General features: G+C 48.8%; 1 protein-coding gene across 3 annotated transcripts; it reads right to left on the reverse strand.

Annotated features, from left to right (window-relative positions):
- Positions 1 to 917: 917 nt before the first annotated feature.
- LOC118788920 (trafficking kinesin-binding protein 2-like) lies at positions 918 to 18,433 on the reverse strand. Of its 3 annotated transcripts, XM_036545128.1 has the most exons (17): positions 18,360 to 18,433; positions 14,383 to 14,654; positions 13,420 to 13,593; positions 9,638 to 9,697; positions 9,128 to 9,204; positions 8,885 to 9,001; positions 8,219 to 8,428; positions 8,031 to 8,109; positions 7,641 to 7,771; positions 7,078 to 7,152; positions 6,637 to 6,774; positions 6,237 to 6,316; positions 5,562 to 5,747; positions 5,132 to 5,433; positions 4,465 to 4,896; positions 3,882 to 3,981; positions 918 to 3,369 (listed from the first exon to the last, which is right to left on the reverse strand). In XM_036545128.1, exons 2-17 carry the CDS (start codon positions 14,435 to 14,437, stop codon positions 2,577 to 2,579), a joined length of 3,009 nt encoding a protein of 1,002 aa, XP_036401021.1. In that variant the 5' UTR covers positions 14,438 to 14,654; positions 18,360 to 18,433; the 3' UTR covers positions 918 to 2,576. The 3 variants fall into 3 exon arrangements, with proteins under 3 accessions (XP_036401021.1, XP_036401022.1, XP_036401023.1); XM_036545129.1 differs by lacking the exon at positions 9,638 to 9,697; XM_036545130.1 differs by lacking the exons at positions 13,420 to 13,593; positions 14,383 to 14,654; positions 18,360 to 18,433 and adding an exon at positions 12,254 to 12,418.
- Between the last annotated feature and the right edge of the window lie 5,964 nt (positions 18,434 to 24,397).

A 24,397-nucleotide genomic window follows, 5' to 3' on the forward strand; every position in this document is an offset into this window, starting at 1 on the left:
AGAGCACAGCACCCACGAGCACGGCCCACATTTGGATAAGAGATAAATGAACTTTTGGTGACGTCCCAATAAAAGGGTATCCTGTGCTTAGCACGCACGCTCTGTCTGGCTCAGAGGTGGCGAGTGCTGTGGCTCTCTGCAGGGTGATGTGCTGGAGAGACTGGCAGTCCTGTCTGCCACTTTAGCACTCATCACCTCAGTTCTAACGGACAGGACTGCATTCTCTGCTCAGAGTGTCTCTTACTCTGGGATCACCTCTATCAAACGCATGGGCATCAAACTCAATTCTTGGAGTCCTGTGCGTTTTTGTTCCAACTCGTTTCCATGGCTTATCTGGTCTAACGAATTAAGCAGCCATTTACATTTATACCTACGGATTTTCTAAATTGTAAGGAAAACTCTTCTTGGATCTAGGGCACAGGTACAATCAGCTATGGTTTATCATTTTCAGAACTGCAAAAAAACCCTGCAGCCTAAGGAGAAAATAGACTTATATTAATACAGAATACAGATAATGAAAAGTCTCATTATATAGTTTGCTTTCCAGGAACAGAGTTTGACATCCCTTTCTTAACGGCCACCTCTGGCCCATCAATTTAGAATGCCCAGTCACATGCTCTTTTTCTGATAACAGATGGCATGGCATATTCCAAAATTCATATTTCCAAAGGGACTGTTTTGGTTTTCACTGACATAGGTTCAAAATATTTCATCTTATCTTCCCTTATCCATCAATTTGTACAATAGAACAAAAACAAAACCATACATATATATTAAAATTCTCAGCAATAAATGAAACACTATGTTATTTCTTACAACCTCTAAACAATGGTCTCTTTAATGCTAATCTAGTTTTATATTATATGTAGATACTGAACAATCTGTTCTAACAAAGATATTAGTGGAAAAAAGTGCCGTTAGAGAGAAAATGGACGGAGAGGCGATACTTAACACCCGTTCATCACACATGGGTTCACATAGGGGTCACTCCAGGGTCAGAGGTCACACACAGGCAATCACTCTCTCCCTTTTTGATTTCAAATATATCACATCAGCTTAGTCTCTACTCCCAGTGAGATCTTTGCTTAGATGGGCTACCAACTAGCTGTAATGCAAAGCTGCCTGACTCAAGCCTCAAAAAAAAAATCAGCAACCACAGAAGTGAAACACACTCACTGCAGCAAACCGCCACCACCCCCTCCAACCCAACCTGGCCTATCCTGGCCAATACAGAACCATACATGTCCTACAACAAATTACAGCACTGCAAGTCTGATTTGGACCAATGTGGGCACAAAATGGACCTGACTGCCATGCTGTCTTTGGGCGGGCACCGCAGGTCCACCTGACTGCAGTGGTAAATGGAGTCTAATTCTAGTCCAGGGAGCTTCACTCTTCTCACGGTGTGCCTCCCATCTCCTGTCCTACCGCTCTCCGTGCGCACGGTGTGTCTAAATTCACACTTCGTTTTAATATGCACAAGTACACGTTCATAAACACGAACAACACTGGGCTCTGTCTTCAGCCTGAAACCCCTTCCCGCTGTACCACCGCACGCCTGCAGCCACCTCTCATACAGACGGCCTCAGGGTAGTCCCATCCCACCACGCCAGCCACTGGGAGATCAGGTACCCAGCTGTGTAAATGTCAGAGGCCTCGCTGAGAGCACCTGTAGGTCCGGGACTATTATTGCACAATCCAAACCGATGCCACCTGACGACAGCGAAGCGATGACTAACCTCAGCTTCACTGAAAACTATAATAATACTGAAATGCTTTACTGGAGGTCCAACCTCACATAATGCAGTAAGCAGTGGGTAGCAGACCTTTTTTTCCACAGGAAAGCAACAAGCTGTCAGGTATTTACAGAACAAAGTACCCCACTGCTTTACATGCTATCTCACTACACCTGCTAAGTACAGCTAAGCGTGCTGGAGCTCTGCCTGTACTACAATCATCACCCTCTGTCTCTCTGTCCCGCGAGACTGGTCAGCTCCATAAAAAATTCACTGTTCCTCCATCTCGTTCTCCACTTCCCTCCAATCCTCTTCTTCCCATCTTCCAACGGAAACTGTCTCCTGGACGAAACCTCCACCATCTCTACACTACCCTCTAACCCTCTTTTTCTGACTTTCTCTTACCTTCATCAACTTTCTCTTTCCCTTCTTCATCGCTCACCGCTCAGAGTCTCACAGAAAACAAAGAAAAAAAAAAACAAGATCCTGAAGACAGAATCAAAATTTCCTGATTAAGGAAGGATGGTTGAATTGCTGCGAGTTAGTTCACGTAGACAGTAAAAGCCCCTCTGTACATGTTACCAAGATCTTGGCACTTTGATGGAAACCCCTGGTAAAATTATTTACATTTTGATAATTGTGCTTAAAAGAAATAAAAGATTTTAGTGATTCCTTTCCCTTCTGTCAAGTACTTTCAGTACACTTCTCAACTTCTTCCACTAGTTTCTGGGGGTGTGGCAAAGAGAGAGTGTTCAAAGGGTCAGCTCTTAAAGTAGTCAATTCTCAGAGCGTTGAATTTTCCCATCACCCCCTCCTCCAGCCTCGCTCCAGCCATGGCCCTTAGACCTTGTGTGGCGGGTGCTGGACTTGCGAGGGGGAGGTGGGGGTGCGGCCCGCTTTTGGGTCCTTCAGGTTTCCCCAGGATGGAATGGGGAGGGTGAGAGAGGTGGGATGAGGGCCGCGGGCTGGGGTCCGGGCCGGGGTCGGGGTCGGGGCTGGGTGGGAGGGGCTGCGGACTGGCGGACCCCTCCCCCCGACCATGGCGGGGAGACTCTGGTTCCTGCGCAGGCCGTCCAGGAGGCTCCCGCCGCCCGTTGCCAGGAAGGTGGCGGAATCCTGGCGCCGCAGCCCGTCCGTCTCCGCCCCCTGTAGCGCCTTGGCGAAGCCCAGCTGGCACACCTTCTCCACGAGGTTAACATTGACCCGGTTCTGTTTCTGGGATGACGGGGGTGGCTGGGTCGGACTGGGCAGGTCAGGCCGCCCTCGGCCCAGCTTCAGGCCGTACACCTCCTGGAGGAAGAGCTCGGCGGGGCGAGAGGCCAGGAAATTGTCCGAGGACGCGGGGCGCGTCTCGAAAGGCACCGGCGAGGGTGCGGGGGAGCAGGAGGGCGAGTTGGGCGGGGTGCTGGGGAGCAGACGGCGGCCGGGTTTCGGGGCGTTGCTCTTGGTGGAGACCTGGGCAGAGATACCCTTCTCCAGCAGCAGCCTGGCTAACCCGCGAGGAGCAGCAGAGCGGTGGGGCGGGAAGGAGTCGCCCAGGCTGAGCCGACAGGGCGTGACGGGCGTACTGGGGCCTGTGCGCAAGGAGCTGGGCGTGTTCTCAGACACGGACACCGACGGGCGGCAAAGAGAGCTGAGAAAGAGAGAAACAGAGAGAGAGAGAGAGAGGGAGGAGGTATTACAACGGATTCCTACAGCTTAGTGCTTCTTCACGTAATGCAATCACAAATCAATGAATGTAGCTTCAGCTATGCAAAAAAATAAACTAAATTAAGCTTGATCACTTCGGTAATTTGTATTGCTGATAATAAATCAATATAGATGAAAGTAAGGCTGTATGTGGTGCTGACTTTGAATACCAAAAGCAAATATACATTCTCAGTGTAAATGTTGACAGACAGGGTGAGGCAGCAATTACTTTGACAACACTGCTAACCAAGAACAAATGTAGCTGGAGATTAATTTTCATCCCCATTGTAATAAACTACATGTAATGAAGTTAATATGATGTAGAGGGCAACTGGTATGAATAAAACAGTATGAGAGAGTATGAAATAAACAGAAGAGGTTCTCCATCTTTTTCCTTTACTACTGACTTTCTTTTCTGCTAAGGGGTGAGAGGTTGGGGTGAGTTCACAGCTATACCTTGGCGTGACCTGGGTGACATCACAGGGGTGTAGTATTCGGCAGGTAGTGAAGGTATATGTAGAGAACGTGGAGCTCAGACATTTCCCAGGGTTCTGAGCTGTAGACACGGAGAGAGAGGTGATTATACATCCACATGCATGGAGCACACCCTGACACATATACATAGCGCCTCTATACACATTTTACACTGCTTACGCAGTAAAACTGCATGCAGACATGCTGCACCCAAACGTCCACACAAATATTACACCTGCATGAACCCTTTAAACACACATTGTATTTACACCCTACTGGGTCACGTTTACCATTGTACAGATCACCTGCACAGATTATTGTTGTGCATGCACTCACAGTAACACCCAAAATCTAGATATGAATCCTCAATCTTTAAATGAACTCTGTTACTGTCCAGCCTAGCTATTTCAGTTCATTATGAGTCATTATAAGAATGGTAGTATGACTACACTTGTGTCATAAGCTACAACTTGTATCATAATTTATCACTGTTTCAGTACACATAACATAGCATAAATGCTCTTGTATCATCACACTACACTGTACCTGCATCGCTGTGGCCTACCTGAAGAGGGTGCTGGTGTGCTGAGGATTTGGCTGCTGGGCGGGAGGGGTGCAGCAGAAGCAGGGGGGGCAGAGGGGGGATGAAGGGGGCCTGAAACTGTAGGCGGAGTGGGAGAGGCGTGGCGGGGCGGTGTCAGAGGCTGGACAGGTCTCCACTCACTCTTTCTCTCCTTCCTCTCCTCCGGGGTGGAGGCGCACTGCACCTGGAAGGTGATACCCCCATCCTCCTCTTCCTCCTCCGCCCCCGCCCTTTCGCACGCGCCCTTCTCCCTCAGAAGCCCTTCCTCCTCGTCCTCCTCCAGGTCGGCCAGGTGGTACACGGCGTCTTGCGGCAGGGGGCGGAACCCTTTGGTGACCACGCCCGGGTGGGGGTCCAGGATGGTGGCCAGGTGGGGCTGGGCCAGCTGCTGCCAGTGATGCAACGTCAGGGATCCTGCAAGCAGGGGCAAGAGGTCAGGGTTCACCCAATCATATGTCAGAACTGTTCGATCCAAGATTGGTGAAAGCAATAAAATTCAATCAGAAATCAGCACAGAAAGCGCTGACCATCATCTGCAGCTCAGTGTTGCATATCGTATCTGTTCCATGCTGTGCTGTAGTGTTGTTTTGTCCGCACTGACGCAGGTGTGACACGGTGCCCCGCCACGCCACACAGCGCTGCGCCGTACCTTCCAGCGGCTTGACGATCTGCAGCTTCTCCGGCAGGAAGGTCTTGAAGCAGCTGGCGGAGGAGAGGTCGGACATGTTGGAGACGGAGGAGAAGACGCTGCCGCCGGGCGAACTGTAGCCGCTGCCCTCGGCGTCCCCCTCTGCCCCGTCCCCGCTCAGCGCCTGCAGCTTCCTGTCCCGCTCCGCCTGGAAGAACTGCCGCTCGCACAGGAAGTTCTGCCGCCGCAGCGAGAGGCGGTGCAGCGCCGAGACGAGGTCGCTTCCTCCCGGCGAGCCGGGCTGACCCAGCCGCGCCTCCTCCCTGTCGGACACGGACACGAGCGCCGTCAGGCATTTCCTGTGTTTGCTTAGCAGACGCCCCCGTTCGCGGGAGCGTCAAAACAGCCGTCCGTTTCACGGCGGCTACAAGGCGTGCGGGTAAAGCCTCACTTGCTGCCGGTCTGGGCGGGCTCCTCCTCGCAGGGCGCCTGCGCAGACGGCAGGCCGGACTGGAAGGGCTGCGCAGTCATCACCACGCTGCTGCGGGCGGAGCCGGGGATGGGGCGGGGGCACGGGTTGGCGCGCACAGACTCGTTGATTGAGCGCACCGTCTGGAACACGCGCTTCTGTGAAGTCCTGGGAAAAGCAGGGGTGTTTGTTAAGCAGGGTCTAACGCAGTTTCTGCAGCGGTGCAGCATATTCGGCGGGGTGAAGAGGTCCTGGGGGGTATTGCCATTAGTAATAGATGGGTGTCCAGGAGAGTGCTGTAGGGACTGTCTGGAGCATTGGGGCGGTTGTGGATTTTGTGTACAATGTGGGCAAGTATATAACAATGTAAAGCTGTATAAAGTATTGTGTAGACTGTAGACATGTTTATGGCTGTGTACAGTTGTATAGGGAATTCTGTATAGAGCATTGTATAGAGTGGAGGGAGTGTTGCATGGTCATGCACAATTGTAAAGAATGCTGCATAGAATATTGTATGGAGGGAATGTAATATGGGTGTGTACAGTTGTATAAAGCATTGTACATAGCGTACTGTATAGAGTGGGAGAGTGCTGTTTGGCTGTGTACAGTTGTATAGAGTGTGGTGTAAAGTGGGGGTATTATGGTGGTACATCTCACCTTTGGTCCTGGTAGGCGCTCTCCTCCTCCAAGCTCAGCTCTCTCCTCATCGTGCCCTCGATCTCAGCTGCCAGAGAGTCCTGAGACACACACACACACACACATGCTCATTAGGTTAACCCAATATGCAGTTAAACACTGTAGCTGCTCAGCAAAGATAAGCAATACAGGGGCTGGAAATAGCACTGAATGTATAGGCCCCCTACTATGAAAATAAATTTCAGACCTTGAACTGCAGGCTTGGGCTCAACCTATTAGCCAATTAGCAATGGCTGCTTGGGAAAAAGATGGCCTCTGGTCACTCAGAGGGATGAGCCAGAATGGGGGACAGGGACGGAGACAGGGACAGGGACAGGGACAGGGACAGGGATGGGATTGGAGGGGGGGGTCAGTCGCTCACCATGGGAAACAGGCCGTAGGGCAGGTGCCTGCGCAGGCCAGCAGAGGGCGTGCTCTTGTTGCGCAGCTCCCTGATCTCCTCCTGCGACTCCTGCAGCATCCCCACGCACTCCGTGTTCCTGTCCTGCAGCTCGTTCAGCTGGGGCACACGATCGACACGGGCACATTTACACGGCTGTACACTGCATATGTCATGCTGCGTTTCTGTAATATCTATGTTTCTGCACACACCAAGGCAGACCCTGCGCTGCAGAAGCTGACCACACACTCACCCACTTGCTTTAAGTCATACCGGACTTACATCCCACCTGCGCCACCAGTGGACCAGGCACTCATGCTGTCTTGGGCCACAAACCCACCAGGCTATAGCTACAGTAGCTCGTTGTCATTAGTACAGCAGTGGACAGTGGGCTCAGACAGGGCGGGAGACGGGGAGACGCACCTCTGCAGTGAGCTGTCGCTGGGCGTCTTTGGAGGCCTGCAGGTGGATCCTCAGCTCCTCCTTCTCCAGGGCCAGCTGCACAGAGTCACACACACACACATACGGATGTCACAAACAGAGTGGCGGGATTCAGCCACGCTGCACTACAACTGGGCAATCACGCCCCATTTCAACGCGGACCGAAGACCTACCTCCTCAGACTGCACCTCGGTTCCACCTCAAACCCCACCCCCTAACACCTGCCACTTGTATTACGTGCATTTTAATTTACATGTACTCAACAGTTTTGGATTCTGTGATCTAGTGACTAATATATGGTAGTATACTTGGCTTCCCCTGTCCAGTCAGGTTGCACAAGTGACCTTGTGCTAAGGCTTGAGCAGTGTTATGCTCACACTCATTAGTCTGGGAGTGTCTCTAACCTGGTCTGACACTGTAGCTCATTCAATGTGAACACTTCTGCTCTTTTGTGCTGAAAGTCACTCTGGATAAGAACATCTGCTAAATGAATGCTATGTGATGTAATGTGATGTAACGGAGCTCCTGCCCTCCCCTGCTCCCACCTCCTTCACGCGCTGCTGCAGGTCCACGATCTGGGACAGCAGCTGGGCCATCTCCTCCTGGTGCCGCAGCAGCTCCTCGTTCTTCTTCGCCAGCTCGTCCGTCAGACTCACCATCTGGCTGTTAGTCTCCCCTGTGACAGAAGGACCCTGCGTCAGAAGCGCGCACCGACCCCTTGCCAAAAAAACACGCCCCCCCCGCCCCTAGGGGCAGGGAGGGACCCCAGCAGCATCAACGCAAAGGCAAAGCCCATTTAATAACGTCGGGTTTGAAGAGACAAAGAGACACCCGGAAGTCCTTCTCCCCCCGCTGTTGACCCCTACGTGACTGAGACCCGCTCGGACGTCTACGAGTCTAACATAAAGTAAGAGAAAAGCACGTGCATGACTCACGCAGCTCCTTCACACAGTCGCTGACCAGCTGCTGCTCCTTCTCCTCGTACGTCATCGTCTCCGTCTTCAGGTGACTCGCCTGCGGGCACAGCAGCGAGAGGTCAGAGACGCGCCGCAGTGCGGTGACGTGCTGCGCTGCGGTGACGCGGTCTGGGGGGTGACAGGCAGGACGATGCGGGGGGGCGTACCTCGGAGCGCAGCGCCAGGTTCTCCTCCTCCAGCTCCTGCAGCTTGCTCTGCAGCGCCTCCAGCTGGCTGAGGGCGAGCGAGGCGCCCAGGGGCTGGCTGTGGCGCAGCGGCGTGGAGCAGCTGGAGTCGGTCTCGCTCTCCTCCGAGGCGCTGGCCACCATGCGGAGGAGCTCGTCCTTCTTCCCCAGCTCGTGCTGGAGCTGGTGCACCTGGGCCGGGGAGAGAGGTGTGTGAGTGTGTGTGTGTGTGTGTACACAGTACCAGTAAAAAGTTTGGACAGACCTGCACATAGAAGGGTTTTTCTTTATTTTTACTGTTTTCCATATTTTAGAATAATAATAAAGACATGAAAACACAAAACTATGAAATAACACAGATAGAATTATGCAGTTGACAAAAATGTGTTACACAAATTATCTCAGATTCCTCAAAATAGGCAAAAAAAAAATTTTGGAAAGAAATTCATACATAGACAAATGTAAATAGTGAAGTTGATGCCTAAGAAACAAATTTCAAGCATTTAAGCATAAGTCTTTAGATCAAAACGTCTTTGAGTACAAGTTTCCCATTATCTTAATCAAGTGTGTCCAAATTTTTTGGCTGGTACTGTGTGTGTGTGTGTGTGTGTGTGTTTTACTGTGTGTGCTGTGAGGCAGCCTCCTCACCTGGTCCAGGGCCTCCGCCAGCTGCTCCTCCACAGCCTCATTGCGCTCCTGCAGGAGGTGGTTTCTCTGCAGCAGTGACTGGCCTATCCGTGCAGCCAACTCCAGGTCCCGGTCCCTCTGCATTCACACAAAACCGCATCCAATCAACAAACGTTGCAAGTATTCCCCGAGCAAACAACTGTGGCATGCAACCGCACGCCTCAATCGTGATCATTAAGATAGAGCTGAACTCCCCGTCCCTACCTCAGCCAGCAGATGTGTCACCACGTCGATGTCATTGTAGGTCTTTCTCATCTGCTCCACCCTGTCGGCACTAAGGACTGCAAGAGGAAGAGAGAGAAATGCTCAGCACAGAGCTGCTTGTAACACACACACACACATCCACACACACAAACGCACACTGGACTCTTCGTTCTGGGACACTACAGGCGAACAGCTCATCACTACAGTGTAAGCAGGCCTGAGTAGCTCTCCTCTGGCACCTGCACTACAACTGGGGAGGTCAACTCCAGCATTCCAGCGCCTACAGCCTGCCCTGTGAGAGACTCCCAATGGGGAAGGCAGGTCATTCCATCACTGAGTGACAGACAAACCTGCCGGAGCCAACTGGAGGGCTGGAGTTTCCCAGCATGCTCTAGAGGTAGCGAGCAAGACGCTAACAGAGACAGGGTGAGGGGGAGAGAGACAGACAAAGGCAGATTCATAGTGATTGCAGAGAAAGACAAGGGAGAGAAACAGACAGGCACACGTTACCTTGGGAGAGGCAGTTGGAGCCAGGGTGGGAGAAGGAGGAGGGTTCCAAAGCAAGGAAGGCTGGAGAGAGAGAGAGATCAGGAAGAAGGGAAAATAAAAGAGTTATAGGAAAGCAAGACAGCGGGAAATGAGAGAGAGGAAGAGAGAGAGAGAGAGAGAGACAGAGAGAGAGAGAGAGAGAGAGAGAGAGAAAGGAAGCAGGAAAATCTTAATTTGAGTGAATGACAGTGGCTTTGGGAAGCTTTACCACCTGATATTTCACCCCACCCTGCAGCTGTGGCCCCCTCTCTCAGTGAGGGCACCTGGATGAAGGAGAGGAACAGTCCCTTCATTAGTCTCCTGTCTGATACCACACTCTTTGCCCCAGTATGATGCAAACTTACAATCATTGTCATCATCGTTTCTACAATGACTATGGATATCATTTTTATTTATAAGGGGCCCAAGACTATAGGCACGCAAATCATTGTTCTTGTGGATGGTTTTAATTTTTGCTATAGTGATTATGACAATGATTATGTCATTTTTTCAAAAGCTCATGAAACAGTCCACACCACTCCTGGTCTGCAATGAATGTCATTAGTCACATGGATTTGGCTGCCAGTTTAATTGCTAAAATTGATCAATTTGTTCACAGAGGAATGTGTTCACTTTGCCCTGCGTAACTGACACACTCTCGCAATAGTTTTGACATGTTCTATCAATAGTCCATCAAAACGCAGAACCTAAGGTCTTCAATGCACCAGTCACTGGCAGGGTAATGACAACGAAACCCAAAATGGTTCATAAAGATGCAGTGTAGAGCTGTGTAAGACTACTCAGTGCCCTGCAATCCACATAATGAGTCAAGATCTTGGTTGCAACATGGTAAAAAGAGGGCTACTTCATAAAGTACAGAAACCGCAGCTACTATACTGCAGCTTACATAAGGTATATTTCACCATAAGTTGAGTAATATGTTGTTTTATGAATTTTTGCCCAACCCGCTTTCGCTCCACCCTGTCGCTCAAGTTGCTAGCAACGTCTATTAGGCACAGTTATAATGAGAAGCCTACGTGATTATTCAGCTCAGGCCTTCAAGTAATCTGTGCCATGACCTAGGGCTTGGCAGCCTGTCCCATTACCCCCCCCCCCCCCCCCCCCCGTCAGAATCAGAGCCAGAGCTAAAAATACCCAGGAGCTCCAGACTCATCCGGCGCCAGCTCCTCCTTTGGGACAGCGGTGCCCGGCACCTCGGCCTCGGACCGCCGCGGCCGAACGAGCCGCCGAGAGCGCCCTCCCTCCGCTGTTTACTGCGGTCTGCGCCGGCAGAAAGCTGCCTACTGTCCCCTCCACAGGAAAGCGCTAACATAACCTAACGGAAGACGCTCTGGTTTTCATGACCTTTCTCTTAAAAGCACTGCGTTTGTGACCAGATCCAATGACAGAGACTGCAGAGGCTGACTCAGAAACATATAAATCAGAAACATAAATAAATTCACATAAATCAAGCTACATTTTCTCCTGAGTATAAGCATCCAGCGGGTAGTCAAAGAAATCAACATCAAATATCTGAATTAATTCCTGATATCACTTCTATCGCATACCAGGACGTGGTGTTAAAATGCAAATTCTGAAATAGTGCATAGCTCAAGTTAGCACTGCGTGAACATACTCTGACAAGTGTTACAAAAATTATAACATTAATATACACTGATGAATGGGCCGTTTTGCTGAATCTTATTTTCAGGGAACCAAAACTGTGTGACAATGTTACATTCCGGTTATGTGTGAAGCCTCTGAATCACTTCGGCATTTTAATTTGATAATTGTTTCAGACTGGCAACTCATCAGTCACGTCAACCACAAAACTTCACCCGAGGCTTTTCTAACCGACACCCGGGAACGCCTGTTAACGCTGGCAAACAGAAAAAAGAGAGATGACTCCTCGTCTGCGAAGGCTACAGTGATTTGTTTCGGCCCGGCATTTGTCACAGTAATACTGTACAATATTAGAATATCTATATTTAACGTGATGAAACCAGCTGTCTCTGGCTGCCCTACCCTGCTGGCTGGCTGCTTGGTCTACACATAGAGGGGTGCGAGTCACAGCGGTGAAGTCGGAGTCTCACAGCGCTCTCCCTGACTCTGCCTGAACCACGTGGGTATTTATAGCACAGTGGTCTTAATTTATCAAGCAGAAGTGGAGCACGCGATCCATTGTTCCTCACACTCCGCTGCGAGACTCAACAATGCGAGCGCGGGAACCGAGCCCACTCCGCTACTGCAGCGAGCCGGAGTTAGGAAACGGACGAGGCTCCGTCTGTCAGGCGGGAGAGAGCCGCACGCACGTCTCCTCGCAGAGGCTGCCGGACGGCTCTGCGTGACATCACCAAAGCTCAGCGACCGCATGCCTCTCCCCCGCCCCCCCCACGCGGATCAGCCCGTACTCTGTGCCTGAACGCACGCCGCTGCCTCAGCGCCCTGAATGACCTTGCAGGGGCACCGTCGCTCCAGCGCTCTCTGCAGCCGCCCTGACGCGCTCACGCGGGCCTGCACACTCGCACCGGCAAACGCGCTCGCGCGCGGCGAGGAACGGCTCGATTTCGGCGCTCCGAGCCCCCGCTGCCCGCTCACCTTCCACGGAGAAGCTCTCGCACGCGTCGTCGCCGCTGCTGAAGGCGGCCCCGCACAGCGGCATGGCTGTTCCTACGACCGCGCTCTTTTGTCCTGCATTTTCCACCCTCCGTCTGTTCCTCTGCGCCTCTGCCCGTCTCCCTCTCTCTCTCTAATCTCCCTCTCCGTCGCTCCCTGCCCTCTGACGTTAGTCCTCACTCTGCCCTCTACTGCTGCACTGGCACTTACAGACCGGCTGACTGAGAGCACCAACCCCCTGCCAGCTACTGCGCCGGTGTGCATGCATGGACACACACACACACACACACACACAAACCTTTTCTCTATAACCTTTTGTGTGCAAACATATGAACACAAAACGCTGCGTGCACATAGCACTGCAGATGCACACCTGCAGACACAGGGAGAACACACGCACACAACCCTCTGTGCATTCGATATCCTGTATAATTCAGCGCCACAACCCAGCCTGCGGTGGCCAATCGGAGGAGTGCCCGTGAAGGGAGGGAGCGGGAAAGTGTGAATGGGATCTTTAACGAACGGCCTTCGTTAGATGGACAAGGGGCACGGCAGTGCAGCTCATGTATGAATAGATATGAGTGGACACACTGTCAAAATATGAGCATGGTTAATGTAAACCCAGAAGGACAGGGAATCTTGCTTTTCATTTTTGGTTTGTTGACAGTTTCCAAATAAGCCGCAGTATAAATAGGCTACAGTAGTTATTTTGGAAGCGGTCCAGGCTCCCCCTCTCCCCCTCCCTCCTCCTCCCCCCCCCGGCTCCCTGACAAACGGACATTGATGAGATGGTGGTGGTGTCAGTGCAGCACAACCGGCTCCTTTGTCCAAGGGCAGAGCTCCTTCCTGGTCCCCTTGTTCTGTAATTTGGGGGGTAGGCGCGTTCCTCTGACCTCACACTCAAACCGCACCACCTGTGACCCCTTAGACCCCAGAGGCTAGGAGGAGCAACGCTGGAAGCCAGCCTTTAACTTCAGCTCCGCTCAATCTTTCCCGGTGCCCAACCCCTAATGAAGTGGCTTGTCATTGGCACTGTGCTGCCACCACTAAACAAATATCAATTACAGCAATTACACAGAAATAAGCCCGCTCTTTGCCCTGCACACATGTTCACACAAAGCCATGCAGTCTCTACCCCCGTGACTCACTCATGTAGCGGAAGGTCTCCTCTGCCAGCATGGGCGAGATGGCACTGGGCTCCTCGGGGGAACAGCTGGGGGACACCACCCAGTCCTGGCTGTCGTAAAGATACAGGGACTCGCAGTCTGTCCCGCACAGCCCAAACTGGGCCGGGCCCGACCCGCACTCCTTCCGGCCTTCATCTGGGGACGAAGAGACAGAGCATATCAGATACAGAAAAACAAATCCTCTGAAGAGTCAGTTTATCATCTAGAGGCACAGTACAGGATTACTGCATTCCACTGGTGAAGAACCTAAAGATTCCACGTGAGAGCACAACGGCATAGCTTACATAATGGACTGCCGCATACAATGACATTTTGTCTTTGTGATGTGTGTGTCTGTGAGTGTGTGACAATGACTGTGTGTGTGTGTGTGTGTGTGTGTGCGCGCGTATGTATGCATTTCAAGTTCGACATTGTGCTCTTAAGTCCTTGTGCTTAACAAGGGAAAAAACTTCATCCTTACATAAGACAACAAATCCACACGACTCAGTGAGTCAAAATCTGACACATCTTAACAGAACTTGAGGGATCGCAGAGAGCTGTGTATGTGTGTGTATGTGTGTGTGTGTGTCTACAGAGGGGGCAGTGAAAAGACGCTGTCTGCTCGAGCACTCCGTGATGCGCATTATTCCAGATGGATGCTCATATGGTTCAGTGGGACAGAGACTATATTGTGGGAGCCTCCAGCCATTCTCAGCACAAGCTCCTTATGACACTGGCAAAGAGAGGACGGTTGAGGATCCTAAACTGCTGCCCTCTCTCTCTCTCCCCATGCACTCAACATGGAGGTTATATCTGTCTGTGATCTACGAATTACATAAATGCTCTTATTTTCCTGTAAATGTGAGTGCCTTTCATCCGCAGTGAAGGTTAAACCGAAGAGACGGGTGGTTGGAGTGGCCGGGGTGGAAGCTAAGAGAGACTCACCGGGGCCGGAAACGGGCTCCTTCTTCTCCACACTCATGGGTTTGACTTCAAACATTTCCCTGCCCACACTCGGCACACAGGGCTCCCAGCTGGTTCCCTGACCCGGAGTGGGGGAGGAGGAGGAGGCGGGGGGGGAGCCGAAATGTCCTCACATCCTGTCCTGCCAGGCGGGAGCACCTGGTGGGGGCCAGGGGAGACTCAGAGGTGTGTGTTAAAGCCTGGGCTGCTGGACGCTGGGTCACACGCTGTCCTGCACACACACCCTTGGCTACCTGCAACACACACACACACAGAACCATGTAAAGGCAAGCTGAAAAAAGAGCAGGAATGGGACAGATGAGATATGACAGAACAGAATATAAAGACAATAACCAAAATGAGGGAGAGCTGGACATCTTCACAGCGCAGCAGTTACAGAAATCCAGCAGAGAGCCAGGCTGTCGGTAGCATCTGGTTCCTGCTGCCGGCAACTTCACTGCAATGAGCAGAAAGCGCTGAACGCCTATGAGTACGTGGCATCACAGGAGGAGGCCGATCACCATACCACTCAGAGAGACACTTACAACTGAGCCTGAGAATGTCCTGGAAATGTCACAGCCAATCAAACCCCTTCCCTCTCCAAGCCTCCTCTGCCCCTTAGCCAAAGCCTCTCTCTCTCTTTCTCTGTCCAGTTGCAGTATCGCTTTGTCGGCCTGTTCAATTTAACACAATTCACTTGCTTACATAAGCATGCAATCGTAAAGACAACAAAATGCAGATAAGTAAAAATACATATTATAAGAAGAAAATCTTACCAAAGCAAGAACCAAGTTTGACAACCCTTTCACTTTCACTTTGAAGTGAGAATGGCGGCACGGACCGAACGCAGAATGAATGATGCTTTGAAATTTGCTAACGCACCCGAGTCTCTCCTCATCTGTGTGAGTGTGTGAATGCAGCAGTGCAGTTAATCTCCCTGCAGCCGCGCAGCGCAGCGGGGTGGATCTGTGTCGACGGCTCGCTGCACATTCTCGCTCCTTCTCTCCTTCCTCTCGCTCTAACTCTCCCTGAAACCTGACAGATTCAAAATGCATTCCTCTAAGAAAACCTTCCACATCGCACTGCATACTTTTCATAAAAAAACCAGTACCTGCAATAGCACTTAGAACTAACAAATGCATCGATACACCATGCTTTCACACATGCACGCACATGTAATCTCAATCAGCATATATGCATTTTATGCATGTTATTTATAGGGTGTGCCATCACACCAACACCACTGCAATAACATTTCCTGTTGTGTACAGAAAAATTCAAGGTGCTGAAATGATATTCATTTGATAAAATCCACAGAAATGACCCATGATACATCAATACAATACATCATACATCAGATGAGTTTGGCTTTTTCCTGCACTGAATGTGCAAAATATTTCAATCACATTCTGTTTTCCTCAGACAACTGTGGGGACAGAAAACCTGCAGCTTCAGCACTTGAGAGGTTTAATTCAGCACTTTGAATATAAAAGCTGCTCAGCTGCCCGTTCACACCTACACTCATTGTCCTTTGTGTGCTGTACCCTTGAGACAATGTGGAGCCTGAAAGGAGCAGGATCCCATAGGATGCCAGACCTGTACTTCTGGTGAGGCCCGTCCTGGGCAGTCACCACAACAACAACAACATATGAGAGACATGAGTGTGAGGGCGGAGAGTCTGAAATGCTGAGATTTACCACACTGGTGATTACAGCAAGGGTGAAAATATACTTTCACTTCACAGCTTTCAACTGGAAGAGCAGAGAAAATATAATCCAATGACAGTTTGATTGTTAAAAAAGACTGAACCATCAACATACACCAAGATAATCATTGCTGATACTACACACGGCATCTCATTCCCTCTCTCCAGTGAAACCCTTGATATTACTGTGCATGACATCACAGCACTAGCCTCCACCATGTTAGATGGTGCCTTTAAAAAGCCTTCTGTCGTTGTTTACAGTGACTGGTCTGTAAAACTGTGGACAAAACACAGTAAGAAAGTACACTCCTAGAGATCCAACCCTGGTGCTGCGTTCTTAAACTTGTTTGTATTCTATTGCCCAAACTTTTGATCTGATCAACCTCTAAACCCATCCATGAACAAATTTTCAATTGGTGTAGTACATGAAACACTCCTCTACTTAGACACTGCTATGGCGCTACACTGTGCTGTGAGTCTTGGTTCTTATCATGTCACTTTATTCTTAATCTATCAAGATGGAATGTGGGTCAGGTAGCATACCATGACAAAATGACCACATCCAACCCATTATCTCCCAGACCTATGGCCCAGATAACCGCCCCAGAAAGCAGGCCTTTCTGCAACGCCTCAGTCATCCCAGTTTGATTCACAGCAGACGGACTCCAATCAGCCGTTTAAAATGAAATTAGCACAGTTCCACACGTGACAGCCGGAGAGGCCTCTGAGTCAGTACTTGGGCTCTTGTTTGGCACCGGGCTCATGACAGCTGCCGAACGCCAATAACAAGCCTGCAATACCGGATCATCTCGCTGCTTTAAAGCAGTACTCCCCTCGATTACATAAAATCAACTGACCTCACCCATTTTTTAATGTTAGATTATTTTGATAAGAATGACCGTTATAGCGGACAATTAAACGTTAGGTTATTATATTTCTTAAATATTTTTAAAAGGTGATTTACATTTAATCAAAATCTGCTTTTTTTCAGCTTGTTACCGTCCGTGGTAGCCATCTATTCTGTAGCATTGGAATACACACATTTTAAACAATCCTCATCTGTAATGAACCGAAAGCAGATACTTCATGAGCGATGCCATTTCATGCATTCAACTACGTCAATCAACCTAACGAGAGCTCAGCTGGACCGAAACTCTAGTAAACCCCAAGGACAAAGGTTGCAAACCCCGTTTAAAAGCCTCAGTGAGTTTTCGGAGTACTTTAAAAATCTGTTAATTGTTGAGCATTTTGGCAGACAAAAGATGGGAGTGCACCGATTTTGATTACAGTGGTGAGAACCACTGGCAACCTGTTATTGAGGATCCATTCAAACATCTAAGATTTCCAGACCCATTAAGTTCCCTTGCCGACCGATGATTTGTGTAGCGTAGGATACTCAAGACATTTGTTTAACCCATTATTACAGAACAAAAGGCAAAAGATCAGCGCCCGACTCTGCGATTATGACGTCCATCAAATCCTCGCATTTTAATATATCCCCCATTGTAATTTTCTTCCTCCCATACAAAATCTTCCCGCATTTTCTCCACACGGAATGAATACATACCGAGTTTCCCCCAACAATGTGCCAACATTGGCCAGAACGGATGATCTTTGTTTGGACAAGAACATATCTACGTTGAAAGGAAAATCGAAATATCAAGTTTTTATGAATCCGATTTTTAGTAATAGTGATAAATAACTACTGCACGCCTAAGTGCAAGGTCAGACAATCTCAAATCACCGACCTCCGTTTAATTCAAAATACAGCTAGCTTTAAACAAAGACCATGGCGTATCTTTGATAGCCTGGATAACCAGCTCGCAAGACATCGCTGCAACTGCCTGCGATGTAAACAAACTAGCGTAGTAACAAACGCGCTGTCCACACCAATATGAAGCAGTAGCAATCAGCTGTAGCTAGTAGCTAGCGAATTCTTGTAACCTCAACCTGTGAACGCATTTGGTCAAGAACCCATACATTTATAACTAGCAAGCGACATACCTAACGTTACCTAATCGGACACAGAACGAGAGATTTGCTTAAAATACCAGCGCTGTGATAGAGTAACGATAGCCTAATTTAAAATGCATCCGTCTGACAACCATCATATCCGCTTAAGCAAGAGAGGTTGGTCCATCCAGCCTTTTAATCCCGTTGCCAATTAAGGTTATATTTTACCTTATTGTGTTCGTCACAGCCACCCAAAAAAGACTACCCAAATATGATTCTGGCTATATAAAAATACACATACCTTTCAGAAAATTCTTCAGTTACATCGATCCAACAGTGCACGTGATCCTGTCATGTCAGAAAGAGAAACAAAAGACAAATGAAAGCGTTGGGGCTGGGGAAGATGACAAGTATAACACGTCATCAAAGGCAGACAATTGAGCAATGTCAGTGACGCATTTAGTAAGAGCCAGCTGTAGTTTCATAATCAAAGTTATTTTTTAAATTAAATTTGGCTTTGTAAAGCTTTAATATCGCAAACAAATACAGAAAGCATGTTCAGACAAATAAAACGCAGAACGATAGCTTTTATGTCGTCATCACGTAGGGACTTTTGTATCTGAGAAATATATCTGGCATTACTGTGCGGAGGTGAATGGGACGAACCGTTGGGATGATGTGAATATGTGATGGGAGTGTGAAGCATGCTTGCAGTGCATTTGTTCATTGGAAAGGGTGTGGGGGATGAGAAGGAAGACTGGAATCATGTAAAGTTTATGTTGTGCATTTACTCTTTTACTGTTGTATACTTACATCCTTAGTCATTGTGTATCGTTTAAAGTTGTCGAACTGATTTTTGAATAACACATTTACAAATGAATAAAAAACCTGCTTTTCGCAGTAAAACAGAATCATGAGTTCAGATCAGCGAGTGACTTTTATCACTGAGCTCTAATCGTTTTAGAGTTCAAGAAGACTCAATTTCCCATCACTAGAAAAGAGCTACAACGCTGTGCAGCATGATGCATAACCAAGGTCACTGATCAACTGAATTTAGGCTTATATCATTTTAGTGGGTCAATAACGATCGCAGAAGATGCTCTCTCAGACTTACTTCATTCCCACGTCTCAGTAGGCACACACACACAGTTTGTCTGTGATTCACTCCCCTGAATCCTGCTCTGTACACGGGTTAGGTTCTCGATTCAACAGAAGACGAACTCACGTTACCGCTGTCCTCTCATGGGTTTTGCCTTCCTTAGGGAATTTGTGAGGGAAGCAGGCCCTCTAGTGGATAACTTATAGAACAACTGGAGTTTCTTTTTGCTCACAATTATTGGACTTGCTTACAAGCAAGTTACAGATCTGAGTTTGGAAAAAAGTTTGAATAGGTCAGATAAATTTTGACACCTTTTGTTTTTGGTTGTTCTACGTCCATGACCTAAGGGGACACACGGACAGAGAGGAATATCATTATCGGGTTAGCTGCTCTAGCAGTTAGTCTAAAAGGAGTACCTCAGTGAACAATTACATGCTGTGATATTGAACTAAAGGGGCACAGAGAGGACTGCAGAAACTCCCTTTAACTACAGCAGTGTGGCCCAAGTAGAGTTTGGGGGAGCAGGAGACTATGTCTTATTACATTAATAGAGGTGCAGCTTGGATGTCTTTTCTGGGACTCAGAGACCAATTGACTCTGTCCAATTTCATGTCCTTTAGAACATTCTGAAGCACTCCCACTCTGGGGCAAAAGTATGGGTCACATATAAATACCACAGCAGTAGGATTCTATATCTCACTGTCTCCCCTCATTAAAAAAAAAAGAAAACCTGGACACTCAACCTTCATCTATGTCTTTTGCATGTGCAAGTCGCTGTGTTTTGGCCTAACTGGGGGTTTCAGCTGTCTGATGGTGAAAATCCTGTTTATTTATTGGTTTGTTTGTCTTTTTGGCCTGTCTATGAGGGACATGATGTTTTATGTAACTGTAGGGTGCATAAATTGTTTTGTAACATTTACATTGCCCTTTTACAGTAGCTGTCAGAATCCAAAGCATATCGTAAAAACTGTAATGACAGCACTTAGCGCAGCCTTTAGAAAGGTTCTCCAAATAACATTGCACCCGCAAATAACATTGAGAAGTGCACCTAATTATTTTGTCTTGTCTGGCGCTCAGGACTGAACTCATTTTGTTGTAGTGCAGCAAGGACATAGGGGATAAAGACAGTCTTGAGGATGAATTTCTCTCTTTTCATTTTCCTACCAATCATCTTTTCTGGCTCTTTATTACTTCTCTTCTTCTTGTCTCTGTCTCCAGCTCTTTCGGAAAGTGGCACATTTAATTGCTGAGAACATTGAATCAATAAAATGGATAATGGTTTGTTCCTGGTGCTTGAGAAAGAGGGTTAAATGGCCTCTGTAGTTGTCGTGTGTACTGTAGTGTGGTTGTAGTGAGGGTGTTCTTTAATATACGCAGTTAAAGTGTTGGGTGGAGCAGGACTTAGGCAGCATTTTATAGTTGAAACGGTTAAGGAGAGAGAAGCAGAGAGAATGAGAGAGATGGAGAGATGTGGTCTGGGCAGCGGCGGTTCGGAAACGAGATGCCCACAGTTCCACCAGCACCACGGCAGCAGCATACTTCCCATTCTTGCTCCAGACCTCAGGCTGACCACGCCCACTCTTCTCACTGCCTGGTCAGGATGTCTTCCTCTGACATTGGAGCGTGTGCCAGAGCGTGTGGGTCTGTGCGCGGCTGCGATCATCGAGAGCGCGTGGGTCTGTGCGCGGATGTGTTCATCGAGAGCGTGTGCATGTGAGAGAAGGATCTATGTGGAGTCACACACATGTTCCTAATTTTGCAGAGCTTCAGGTGCCAGCTCTGTGTGCATGTGTATGTCTTTTTTTTGTATGTGTGTGTGGGTGCGTGCATGCATGTCTGTGAAAGTAAGCACATGGGTCAGTGAATGGCTGCGTAACCATGCATAGATCGGATCAGTTGATCAGTGGCACCGTGTACAAATGAGCCGGTATGTCCTCTGCTGGCAGCCTACAGGTATTACAGAGAGAGAGATGTTGAATACAGGGGATTTGCTTGCCAAATAGGATGCAGAATTTCAGGACTACAAAGTGAACAATGATGAACAGAGACGGTGAGTGGTACTGCTACTCCTACACGCACACACACTCTGAGCCCATAGTCTTGGTGGAACACTAGTGCAAGGCACTCTACAACCTCTTCCTTGTTTTTCCAACCCCTTCCTTTCGCCCTCCTCTGTGTCCTTTGTCCTGGTGGCAGTTACTCCGATAACCAGGAATTTTCCATCTCTTTGTTACTCAAGTCGTCTCAAGCGTCCAAATTCCACGTCACGCCCCTGTGCCTGCCCTGATTTAGACCTATGGCTGTCACATACTATGAAAGTGAAGGTGTGCTCTTTGTGTTTAATCCCAGGTGAACTGAACTCGGAGTCCTCAGTAATTACCCACTTGAACGCGCTGGAAGCCGGAACAGTGATGTATGGGTGCAGTGTGCATGCTGTGTGTGTGTGTGTATGTGTATGTCTGTGTGTGTGTGGTCATGTGACCTTCTTGTGTGAAGTGTGAGTCTGTATGTTTTAATCAGAGATGCACACACCGTTTGACTTTTGTTAAAATTGTAGTCAGAAGATTGTTCACAGACATGCAAGTTATTATTTCTGACAGGGCTGTCGCTTAAGGTTGAATAAATCTTTTGTCTGTTATGGTGTATATGTAAATTTGTGTTAGGTTAGCCAGAGGGGGCAGCGTAGCACAGTGGAAACGCTTCGTTCTGTGTGTGTGGGTATTTGTGTGTTTATTCACACACATACATGTGTTTGTGTGTGTGCATGGATGTGTGTGTGTCTGCTTATGTGTGTGCACCCGTTTGTTGTGTATGCGCATTGGCGTTCGGCATTGTGCTTCTCGCTCTGCTGGCCATCCTCCTGGCTTGGACAGTTCTCTCCAGGGTCAACCCCAGGGCTCAGTGGAGGACATAGTCAGAGAAATATTTACGTTTAGGAAATAAAAATATGTTCTGTGATTGTTCTCCTGTTTATTTGTCAAAGGGACAGCTACATTCTCCAGTCCCCGGGGATTATCGTTACTGTTTGCCAAGAAACAACATTTTTGTTACCGTTTTTGCTGCAGAGAATGGATTACATTCAATGAAAATGTATCCAAATGGATTCTGCCTGGGCCTGCTGATGTGACTAGAATCCTGTGAATCATGTTCCGAGTCACGTGCTCATGGAGCACTGGTCTATCCGGACATTGTTACTTCCTGGAGCAATGTTCCTGTTACTTCTCGATAAACTGGAAATGGCCATTCATATCTACTTCTTCCTCCTTCTTCCAGCTCTGTCTTTTACCCTTTCTGGCTAGGATGTAAGGTAGGTGTCCATCTCAGACAATGAGGATGTACAGAAGGTGATAAGCATCCTCTCTCATATGGAGGGTTTGTCTCTCCTGTCTGAGAGGACACAGAGGCATTTTGTATTGCTGAAGAAAGTTCCCATGCTCATACACTAGCTCTCTTGGATATAGGAGAGGAAGTGCTTTATTTGGATTGACCCAGGCTACATCATCTTTGTCTCCATTTCTGAATGCTGATATATAGCTGGAGAAACAAAAGATTGACAAAGACCATGTAACCTTTACACTGCTTACCACCGCTAACTAGAACCTGCCGTGCAGTTTCCGCGAAGGAAAGCATAGCTTGTCTGTACAGCAGCAATCAAGGGGGCAGAGTGACAATTTGAGGCAACCTTGGGGCAGATGTGGGGCAGGTGGAGGTTGGAACACAAGTGTTGGTGGTGAGCACTTTTATGCCATATGCCACATTTGGCATTTTCATTGATGGATTAATTGACGTCAATATATGTCAATCAACTGCATGGAAGTCAAGGGAGATGCTTCATGGGGGTGCTTTACAGATGAGCGACGCAAAAACGATCATCTTCACCTGCACGGTGAGAGCAGCTCCTGCACCAGAGTGTTGGAAGGAGGAAGAAGGGCAGCCTCTCTCTTTCCCAGCTGCAGAGTGCGGAACACAAGAGAGAGGAGGTGCTGAAAGCTTCTGATTGATTGCAACCCAGCAAACCTCCCCTTCCCCCCCAAGCACTGCACTGGGCAATAAGAGCCAGGGTAATATCAAGCGTAAATGTTATCCCTCGGTCTCAGGGGGTGGGGGTGGGGGGGTTAAAGCAACCTCTCACCCTCCCCCCTTTGCCAAGCTATTTCCGCGTTTTGCGCCAGGGAGTTTAACGTAACGCCCACCCCGACCTGAGGTTGACCACAGAAAGCCGCTCCACACCGTTGACCCTAATACTCCCTCTCAGACCCGTTCAAACATCCATGTAAGCTTCTTTTTTTTCTCTCTCCCTCCCTGAAAAACCAAGCTGTGTGTCATTGGTGTGTGTCAGCGGACAAAAACAAACTCAGGAGCCAAGGTGAGGTCATGAGGTGGTGGACGTGGTGCCCAATTATGGGCCTTGCAGGAAGTGGGCGTAGGATCGGCAAAGGGGGATAAACTGCAGTGAGGGGCTGGTACCGCCTCTGAATTATTCCATTATAAAAGCTGAAACATTATGTGGTTTGCTGACAAGACACCCCTATCTAAAGGCAACTGATGATTTTTCACCTGTAATACATTTAAAATTTAGATTGAAACATAATAGGTGAAGTACGTTAATGAGAAATACAACAGTGGTGGCTCACCCAGTATTCAAGCCCATGATCATCAGCATCACAGCGCAGCGCCCTGAAGGCTACACACCTGTTTGACAGCGTGCTGCATGTGCTCCCGCTCTCAGAGCAGAGACGGCCCAGAGGGACAGGGAGTCCGCAGCTCTCCTCGTTCCTCCCAGACTGCAGCAGCGCTCGGAGGGACTGGAGGGGGTGTGTGGGAAGGGGGAGTGTTGGGGTTTAAGGCTCAGTGCCTCTAATCCTGACACACTGCCTCCCCCAATTAGAGCTCCTTCAAAAGACGAAAGGGGAGGAAAAAACAAAACCAGAAACCCAGAGGAGGCAGATTTAGTAACATTTTGGCAAGCTGTAATTACATGTATGGCTAACAGAGTAATTTAACTACTTTTCCCCTACTGATTGACAGGGCATGAAGGAACAGACTGCATCTCGCCCTCTGCTGCCCGGAACACTGCCTTCCTGTGAGAACAAGTGTGGAAATTCACAGGCCAGGTGAAAGAGCGCACGCACCTGGTGCTGCTTTCTAACCTGGCCTCTGTTTGATGGGAAACGGCTCGGATATTATAGTGTTGCACAATACTGTATGTTCTCGGTGTATTTTAAGATTTTTTCCGTAAT

This window comes from Megalops cyprinoides, chromosome 14 (assembly GCF_013368585.1).
Source record: "Megalops cyprinoides isolate fMegCyp1 chromosome 14, fMegCyp1.pri, whole genome shotgun sequence".
Taxonomy (NCBI): Eukaryota; Metazoa; Chordata; class Actinopteri; order Elopiformes; family Megalopidae; genus Megalops; species Megalops cyprinoides.